Source organism: Cupressus sempervirens, chromosome 5 (assembly GCF_028749045.1).
Source record: "Cupressus sempervirens isolate cs-2001-9-10 chromosome 5, ASM2874904v1, whole genome shotgun sequence".
NCBI lineage: Eukaryota > Viridiplantae > Streptophyta > Pinopsida > Cupressales > Cupressaceae > Cupressus > Cupressus sempervirens.
In genome coordinates, this window is record NC_143122.1 from 199,627,288 (window position 1) to 199,637,960 (window position 10,673).

The window sequence follows — 10,673 nt, forward strand, 5'->3', positions numbered from 1 at the left end:
CTATGGCACAAAATCAAATGAAACAATAAGAGGACCAACATCGTACTGAGAGAAATTTTAAAGTTGGGGACTAGGTCTTCTTGAGATTGTAGCCTTATAATAAAATCTCAATGAAGCAACAAATAAAGAATAATAAGTTGTCTCCAAGATATTATGGACCATGCCAAATCATGCAAAAGATTGGTAGTATTTCCTACAAGCTTGAGCTGCCACCAACAACAAAGATACATCCAACTTTTCATGTTTCTTGTTTGAAGAATGTAATTGGGCAGAATATTCCCACTCAAACAGTACTACCAGAACTTGATGAAGAAGGAAAATTAATTTTGGAACCAAAGTGCATTCTTCAAACATGCACGAAGAAGCTGAGGAATAGAATCCTAACTTAGTATCTCATCCAATGGAAGAACTTACTAGTTGAAGAGGCCACATGGGTGGATGAGGAATTAATTCAAAAGAATCCACACTTGGTTAGCATTGAGGACAATACTTCTTTCAAGATAAAGGGCATGCTACACCCTTAATATTGGTGTACATAGGGTTATGAATAGTCAACTTGTGGCTATCTTAATCCTTAATTAAGTCATGTTATAATTATTACATTATTATTTAGGTAGGTAGGTCAGCCTAGGTGTTATGTAGGGTTGTGTCTATTCAACCTAAGCATGATTAGGTATATATAGGAGGTTGTGAGTCTTATTTCAACCTCATATTGTGACGTGTGTTCTCATTGGAGATATTTGGAGGTTGCCCCCTCGACGTGGCCTATTAATCTTAGTTATTGTCAAGTATTTATATAATATTTCATATTATTTCTTCTATTATGCAAGTTACTTCATTACAAAATATGATTCTAGGGTCTGAACAAATGAGAACTTGTGGATTATATAAATTAGCACATTTAACCAACACTTTTTGGCTGAATTTCATAGACTGCAATGTACCCAGAGTCCTAATAAGATTTATGATGTCTTAGTTAATAAAAGCATCTCTGAGATTGTGAAGCCTAGAACATTTGATTGAGTACTATAGTTGGGGAACCACTCTATATCTCTTTTTCTTTAATACTTCTTTGTTTCTTTATCAGTCTATTTTCCTAGTTTATGTGAGAATTTATACATGTTCTAAGATCTAATTAGATCAAATATAAATCAATTAATCAATCTTTTATGTGACAAAAGAATAAAATTCAAATTGTTTCACTCACTTTAAAGTTGATAAAACATTTCACCCCTTGTAATTTTTATTTCAATATTCTATAAAAAGAAATTTGATCGTCATTGAATTGCTAGCTAAATACCTCTCGTGTCGCTTTCATATCAAATAGGCTCAATCCTAAAATAAAAGAAAAATAGTATATATCTACCTAAATAGATTATATTTTTATTTATTGATAAGCATTTTATAGTAATGTCACAAGAGAATACCGGTCTAGAAGATCGTATGTAATTACATCCTCTATAAGATTTTAAAACCGCCATGTATACAGAAGAACAATCTTCATAAGCAACCATAAAGACAATTCACCTGCGCCGGAAAGCGTGGACAAAATACCTATTTCCTATTGTTGCATATAACAAACAACCAATTTAATAACCCTAACGCACTCTTGCAGAATAAACAATTTTTAAAAAGATGGGTCGCAAATGGAACCTAGCATTGGAGAATTATCCACGGAGCTCTGTTTAATTAGCTGCACGATTGCGTGAAGCAATGGTTTAAACATAACGCAAACTGCAGGTGCTTGCGATTCGCCATTACAAATCGTGATTACATTTTTATTCTGTGCAATCCAACTTAGTTGGCTAAATCTTTTTTATAGGTGAAATCATGTGCACGAATGTGGAGGATACGTATAAGGCGGGGTTACATGTCAATATAATTCTATGGTAAAGCAGGCCCACACGTGGGGAAGGTGGAGTGAGGATGGAGCTTTAACCCAAAAAATGCTTGTTACCGGGCTTCACTGTGTGTGTCTCCTGGATTGCCCAGTCACGGTGAGCTGTATAAATCGTCTTCATATCCCAACCAATACATATCATCCCAATAGAATGAATTTGAGCATCTCAGTACCATCTCTCTCCCGGCTTTGCTCCTTTGGAGTATCAATGGCTCTTAGATCTCCTTGCAAGCGTCGCCATAATAGGTCAAAGAGCATGCCTGCAAGACTGCAAGAGCACCCAATTATGACAGATGCACTTTTAGCTTTGGTTGAAAGATTGGAGGAGTCATGTTCCTCTTGCTCTTGTTTTGGAGCAGATTGGCTTTGCCAAGCGTTGGAGGAGGTGCTGAATTGCTATTCCAATCTAGCAAACATAGATATTGACATGGATGGCATGAGTATTGAGTGGATGAATGGACATCTAGATGACATACTTCATCTACTTGAGGTGTGCAATTTGTTGAGGGAAACCCTAGAAGATATGAAGAAGCAATATGCTTGTGTGCACGTAGCCATTCGCCGCCTTGGTTGTTCTCCCACTCCCTCTTCCCATTCCCTCCAAAGAGCACGTTCCTCCCTGGCCTCTTGGCCGAGGAAGGACAAACACACAGAGTCACAGCTCGAGAAATGCGTGTCCATTTTAAGGAAAATGTCAGAGAAGCTCAATTTTGAGGATAAAGCAGGAATCGAAGGAGGTGCCATCAACTTCAACCATGCAAAGGCCATCACCATATTCTTCTGCTCTGCCCTTGCCACCGCTCTATCCTTCAAGACGTCCCACATTAGGGTTCCATCTCTTTCTCTTCCTCTTCCTGCCCATTTCATTTTTCTGCAACACAAGCTAAAGGAGGCTTTTGAAATGAGAAAGCGGTCATCATCATCAAGGTTGTTGCAGGAGTTAGAGGCAGCAGATATTGCACTATGTCACCTCAACAATCTTCTTAACTCCAAGTCCAAACCGCAGCTACCGTTTAACATCTCTCTCGCCACCGTAGCACTCCAGAACTTGGAGACGGCTATTCCCTTGTTTGAGCACAAAATCAACCAGCTATTCCGGTTTCTTATCTCTGCGAGAATCACATTTTTGAACACCATTTCTTCTCAATGATCAGTAAGTTTTCCACGGATTTGTCAAATAATATGAGATACCATCCCTACAACGTAGCGTTGCCTCCATGTTACATACTGCATGTTTCAACACTATATGATACAAGGATTGAATCGTTCTTCGTTACAACTATACAAAACATTATTCAAACTTTTCTGTATCTGTCTCTAATTGTTTGTATCTGTTCTATTAGATATTCATCAATTTATCCGTCCGGTAGATGTCAAAATGTATAACACTATATTTGAAATGTCCCTGACTGCTATATATGAAATGTCGCTGCTTAGTACATGGCATCTTGGCCTTTATGTTACCCTCCTTTATGAGACTCCGAATTTTTGGGGTACGTTATTAGCGATCCAATGCGTTGTCTTTGCTCGTTCGTGGCTTTTCTTGGAGTAGGAGAAATGATGATGTGTGAGCATCTCTCCTTATAGGTTCATTTAATTATTCCTAATGATTAATGTATTTTGTACCCATTCATTTTAATCTTTTTATAAACTAGAGTTGCAAGGCAGCGTACCGTAGTTCCTGCCAAATGCAGGCATGACAGTTCCAGGTCGGAAGGCAAAACAGCAGGGCTCAATGCATAATATCGAAGCTTAATAATGGTATAACAACCTCAAACTTGAGGAAAAACAGTTGGCAAAACTTTTGGAAAACTTTGTGATGTATGCATAAAACACATATAAAATTATGACATGCAAAAACAATGTTAAACAGTTTGACTAAGCAACAAGAACAAGAAGAGGAGGGAAAATTGACAATCTATGTTGTGTATAATTACATCGTGTTGCCATGCAAAATGTTCATTACAATAAACTCAATTTCGTGTCACTAATAAATATTTTATGGGGGATTGTAGTTCTGATGTAACCAAAGCTTTTATTTATCCCTTGTAGAGTGGCAACCTTTTAGTCATGGGTAGAGGGTTTCTGAGTTATGGTATAGTTTTGAGTTTGATTTTTAACTAGCATCACAAACTTATTCGGAGCTTGAGCTTGAGTTATTTGTTTGGTTGTTAGAAGAGATCAAAATAAGATATGTAGTGTCACCTATTAAAATAATAGAGGGAGTGATTTGTGAAATCTATTTAAATATAGGAGCCAAACACCAAAATTATATGAGAAGTAAAAGTTCAGTCTATCTAAAATATCGGATGATTGGTTGGGGTGTAATATTTTTACAGCTAGAGATTCTTTTGGAAATGTCTACCTAAATTTCTAAATGGAAAGGAAAATGAGTCCAATAAAAGTACTAATTATAATTAGTCGTTTTATTTCTCCATAGAAAAATCAAAGCCTACTATTTATCACCAGAATTGGATAGTTGTAGGAGACAATCTTTTCAAATTAATTCAAATATTATTAGGTAATAAAATTCTCCACCATTGTGGGAGAGATTGAATTGACAATTTACAGCTACAACTAAGAAATTTCATTCTCAAAATGACTATTGGTAACGAAGCATTTGTTCCTTCATTAATAAGGCAAAGAAGAGAAAGGACACTTTAGTAGCTCCACATCAACTAATCAATTCTTGTATTAGAAAATTTGAGACCTAAATATACTATTAGTGTTTTAGTAATGATACTATTAGAAATATTTTGGTTTCCATAATGGAAATAACATATAAAAAAGTGAAATCTAGTCTATGTATCCTAAAAATTGATACAAGCTAGCTTTTATAGGTGAAGATTATATAAAAAATGACATGTTTCGTAAACTAGGTTTCTCGCTATTAAACAATGATATAGGTAAATTATATCCTATGACAAAGAAAAATGGTTCCTCTATTAATAGATTCAAAACACAAGGCTAATAAGATTAATCTTTTTTCAATGGCTCAACCTTATATGATAGCCTTCAATATTTCTTAGATCTCCTTTTTAACTTGATTTCTTGTCACACTTGTTATTCTCCTAATAATACCCATTATCTAAGACTATCTCAATGTGACCAAGAGGGTCATAATAAGTGTGACCATCACAATACTTTTATGCTCCATATTCTCAATGCTTTTGATGAGAGATTTAAGTGGCATCGTAAACTCTAATTATAGCACTACATTTTTTTGTAATATTGGTTGCACAAACTATTTTTACCACTTTCTACAAAAATAAATTTGTAGGCTTCTCAATTTTTATTATTGCCTCATGTTAGTGTTGAATGAGCTTAATGTTCAACACCTAGATTTTTGGTTGTGCAAACATATTAGCCAAAGGATAGGCAAACTAATGTAGGAGCATTTTGGGTTCAAAGCAATCTTTTATCAACCTAAAATATAATGTTCCAAATTTTAATAGTTTATTTTCATCTATTTATCATTTTAGTGATCCTTATTTTTTTCTAATCAGCACTTTTCATGTTTAAAGTATTATCTATACCTCATCTAGTTCTTATTCCTAGGTTTATAGCTTTCCTTGATCATTATTCTTTAAGTTTTGATTTGATCTCTCTCTTGAGTAGTGTGTTGTTCCCAATTATCATGACTGTTGGTGGATTTTGATATTGAAATAAAATTATAGATTCATGGATCTTTAAAAATGCAGCTATCTATATTCCTAAATAAGGTTTCGACCTAAATCTAGAACTGCAACCTTTCAAACAATTTACGTAACATGTTCCTTATGATTTTGGATATAGATGTTAATTATTGTTGTAAGTTTCCTTTTGCTCAAAAATATTATGGATCTTGAGTTTGACATGTGTGTCATGATGCCTATATATTATGATGCAATACATTTTTAGGGATATTATCTCTTAGTGTCAAGATATTAGTTATCTAGAATTGGATTTAATGTCTCTAACATAAGATTCTAAGAAAGAAGCCATGTATAGGCCTAGTATGAAAGAACACCAATTACTAAACCTTTTTACATTTTTTTTTGAATGAATGTTGATCCTTCTTAGTTATCTATAAATACCTACATTTTCATTGTCTTCACTCTTGCTTCATAATGAGACTGATATTTTTGAGTTATCACCAATATGGATCTACATTAAGTGGTACCAAAGTTAGGGTATGATTTGTTGTGTTGTTAGTCCAATGTTATAAATCCCTAATTGAGTTTTTTTTAGGGTGGAAGAGTTGAGATGTGGGTTATAATTACATAGGGTTGCATGGACAGTTTGATAAATAAAGGATGTAGATCCAACAATTATGGGAATATTGGTTAAACATGCAAGTGAAGAAGAAAATAAATAAGTTACTATAGGAAATACTTAACTTATATTTGGTCAAAGGGATGAATTTTTTCTAACAACCATGACTAGTGTTAATGAAAAACAACATTTCAACTTAGTGGATTATGATGCTAACATAGACTCAAATGAATCTCTTTATTTCATTGCTGACATTAAAAAAAAATTATTTTGAATATGAAAGTGCATATATAGAAAAGAAGGTGAAAATGTATAGCACCAAGTTGAAAGGAAATGCATCATAATGGTATGTTGTGATGTGCTCCCCCATGCCTATATTTTGTATATACTTTTTCTTACATTTCTTTTGATGACTTATGTTGTTCCATTGGCACAAGGTCATAAAGGAATCAAAATATTATATCATTCTTCTATTTGTATCTCACTTCTTCTTTACATTATTATATGTTATGTTGAACATGTTCTAGTTTTTGTACTTTATTGGTTATATTTTCTATGTAGATTTGCAACATGGTAGTGCCAATTCTATTTTGTCTCCATGATGGTAGTCCAAAATGAATTTGCTTCATAACTATTACATTTCTTTCTTCCATTTTGTTGTAGTTCTACTTTCTTTGGAGAATGATGATACTAAATACTTGATATAGTTTTTTACATTCTATTGTATGATCATACTTACCTTGAAGTTAGTAGATCCATTTCAGCTCTTTGTATTTTTTATGTTCTTGTTTTCCTTCATTTTTCTTCTCTTGGAGGCATTTTTTAGTTGAAATGTTTCTTACTGGATGTACTTAGATCTCATTTTACAAAATATATATATATGAGCAAACTTTCCATGGTTGTGACAAGTAGGCTTAGAATGTTTCTTACCTTAAGTGGTAATAGGTTCCTTCAATTCTTGCGACGATTTCTCTATTAAAAATTTAGATGATTATCCTCTTTAAAACTTGAGGTTAGTAATATATACTTTACCATGTATCTTTCATTCTCCCTTAATTATTTAGGTGTTCATCCACTTTTTTCATGCTCAATTCAAACATCATGAGTGTTTTAATGACTTTTTATCAATTTTTTTAGATTGGTTGTCAAGTTTTCTCAAATTTGCAATCTTAGTAAGTATCTTTCCATTTTATTGATTAGTGTCATTCACATATTCATTTAATGGGTTATGCTTTTTCTGTAACTTTTGAATAATAACATGTTTTTCTTTGAGTGTTCTCTCAAATTTTCCTTTGTTTGTTTCATGGTTTTCCTTAGCATCTTTGATTGTCCTTATTTTCTCAAGTACTTCTATCATTCTTATTGAGTGACTCTAAAATTTCCTTTAAGTTTTAGTTATCTCTTCCTCTAAAGTATTGTTCCTTTCTATCAATTCCTCAACTACTACATCAGCTGCTTCAAAATTTGTATTATTTTCTGATAGTTCTTCAATATTATAGAAAGTTATTTATAACTTCTATGATAAAAATTTCATTTAGGAATATTATTCTTTGAAATTATTCTTTATAAAATCTATCTAAATATAAACTTCATCCAAAACATATTCCAACTTTTTTTCACTCCTATACTTCTCCATGTTCCCAAATCTACTCTCAAGCTGTATAAAGTTTCCTCTATAGAAATTTTATTTAATGCTAAGTATTTTAAAGGTAAATACTAGGGGGTTGAATAAATACTTATATCTTTTACTAATTCAAATGCTTAACTATAAACATGAAACTAGAATTTGCATTAAGTGATAGTAATGTAATTTAACTAGTTTCATTATATGTTTCAACTACAAGTTGTAAAGTAAATAATAGTAAACCATTAATAAATTCACCCATAAATAAAAAACATAAAAATTGTCTCATAGAAACCCTTGGTTAGAGAGAAAAAGTATGGTGTAGATTGTATCCCTAACTATTTTTTATTGGAGAAAGAGGTTCCTAGATAAGAGCTTACAAATGTCACTTTATAGGTGACTTGCATGGTTAATAGTGACCGATACATTATTAGATGTATCTAATAGTTCCATAAGGAGCTACTCCATTAAGAGATTTATCACACCTTTCAATAATCGCACTACTAAGCAATTTACAATAAGCTCAACTAAGAAATTCTAAGTTTGATTATATACTACCCACTTAAGGAATTTTACAAAGACTTGTAAAAAATTATTATCAATTATTAAATATAGTAAATTACATGTTTTCTTTTTCCTTTTTTAAAGCTTGTCTAATCCCTTAAGGTCTACTTCTATCATCTTTCTATTATGATCTTGACTATACTCAGATATATCTTCATTGATAATCATAATCATCATCTTATCTCTAATTATATTTTTCTATTACTTTTTCTACTCCTTTTTATTTGTGTTCATTATTTCTAACCTAATTAGGGTTTCCTTACATTGATCTGAAAATATCCATAAATAATTTTCCCTTTTGTTGTATTGTGACTTTTTAGCATTTCCAAGGCATAATGATGTTTGTCAAATTATCCTTGTGGGTCAAACCTCAATCTTTATAGATGATCTCCATGAATAATTTTAGTCTTCTCAATCTCCTATATAAATTATTTTTTAATCAGTACTTGTTCATTGAAAGTGTTGGAGTTGATGAAATCCAACTTTGAAGATACCCAAGATCACTTGCATGTGAAAATTTGACAAAGAGAAGCCAAGGAAAGAAGAGTGTAGAGTAAGGGAAAAACCCTGAATGGACATGAGAGACCACAAGATATTGCAAATGAGAAAATATGTATTTACAATATACAAGAAGTGATGTGTTATGATATGAAAATACAATGAGGGAGCTCGAATATAAAGAGCTCTAGGAATCTTCTAGAATGAGCTAGAAGACGCTAGGAGATAAGTGTGACAACTAAGCATACATCCACATAAGGTGGAAAGTCCTCAAACAATGTGAGAGGATAAGTATGACTTAGGAGAGAACAAACTCCCATATTGTCAAAAAATTATAACAAACTCTAGGACTACAACTAATTAATAAATGCATTTACGTAACTAAGCTTAAGTAATAGAATAAATAATTAATATATTAATTATTTACTCTAATACTCTCCCTTAAGTGAAACTTAGGGAAATGCCTTACACTCACAAAACTAAGATGAATGCAAAATAGGTCTCGACAATGAGGCCATGTTAGGTACCCATGTACAAAGCAAAGAGATGTAACCTCTATAAACGGGGAAAGAGCGAAAACCACATGGGAAAAACCCTCCCCAAAAAACGTAACCTAGTGAAGAACTGAAGAAGCCTCCAACTAGGGAATGTCCCCTAAAAAAGGAACAAAGAGTGATCATGAAGAATTATCACTGAAGCATGAAGAAGCCACAAATCTGCTATCAAAAGGAAAATTGGAGATCTGAAGAACCTCCATGGAAGAAGAAGGCATGAACTAAGCGTGTCTATATGGTAGATGATCCATCTCACTGAAATGCATAGGTAGCCAGCCATTACAATCGCCTTGTATATAGGATCAACTATTGAATACATAGCTCACATTAATGAACCATCGAACCATAGATGCATTAGAACAATAACATAACACCCCCTTAATGAAAATGGGGTGAGATGATAGGCAACTAAGAAGGTGGGCCAAAGTCTCCAGCAAATGAACTAAGAATGATGAGAGAGGAAGAGGTACAAACACCTATAAAGACACGATCACACTAACACTACATGGGGATAATGTCATGGAAGGGACACTCACTTGACAAATGGAGAAGGCCTAAAATAGAAAACACCTATCCCCCCATGGTGCTTTATAAAAATAGTGCATGTACAACTATCTCAAAAACAACGTTCATGACCCTCAGAATGCAAGAGTGGCACTTTCTCTTAGTGTGATACATAAAAGTGCTTCAAAATGATAGCTACAATGATCATAACCAAAAACAAGCTGATACAAAAGAAAGTAAATCTCAAAACAAAGGAAACCATGCGAGGAAAATGATCATCAGGCCTAAAACACTCGAGATATCCATCAAATAGAAAAAATACTAAAAACATGATAGAAAGGGCATGGGCCAAAAACTAAGAAAAAAGGACCACATTTCTGAAAAGGTGACAGAACCAGCTTTCCAAAAATATAAAGTTTTCAAAAAACTAAGATATGACGCAAAAGATATGCATGCTGGAGTCAAAAATAGAACTTTAGAATTTAACTAAAAAAATGGGCAATAAAAATGCATCAAAACCTAAAAATACCTACACCAATGTCTCTGTCTTGGAACTAGCTTTCTAGCACTTCTTTCAAATTGGAAAAATACTTTCGTATGCTCAAGTTATGGCCAAAATATTGAAGGTAGGTCCAAAATGACCTAGGACGAGAAGTGCAAGCAAGGTGCTGATGTAGTGTTGATGTCATGCTAATGTCAGCATTTTACAACCTTAAATTTGATAGGCATAGGGCCATCCTAGCAAAAAAGAATGCCACATGGATGCCACGTGGTA

The 10,673-nt window shown here is 33.2% G+C and overlaps 1 protein-coding gene across 1 annotated transcript; it reads left to right on the forward strand.

Annotated features, from left to right (window-relative positions):
- Nucleotides 1-2,051: 2,051 nt before the first annotated feature.
- Nucleotides 2,052-3,050, forward strand: LOC149555089 (uncharacterized). The gene has a single exon (XM_089829180.1). The coding sequence runs from the start codon at nt 2,052-2,054 to the stop codon at nt 3,048-3,050; it is 999 nt and encodes a 332-aa protein (XP_089685306.1).
- The last annotated feature ends 7,623 nt before the right edge of the window (nt 3,051-10,673 follow it).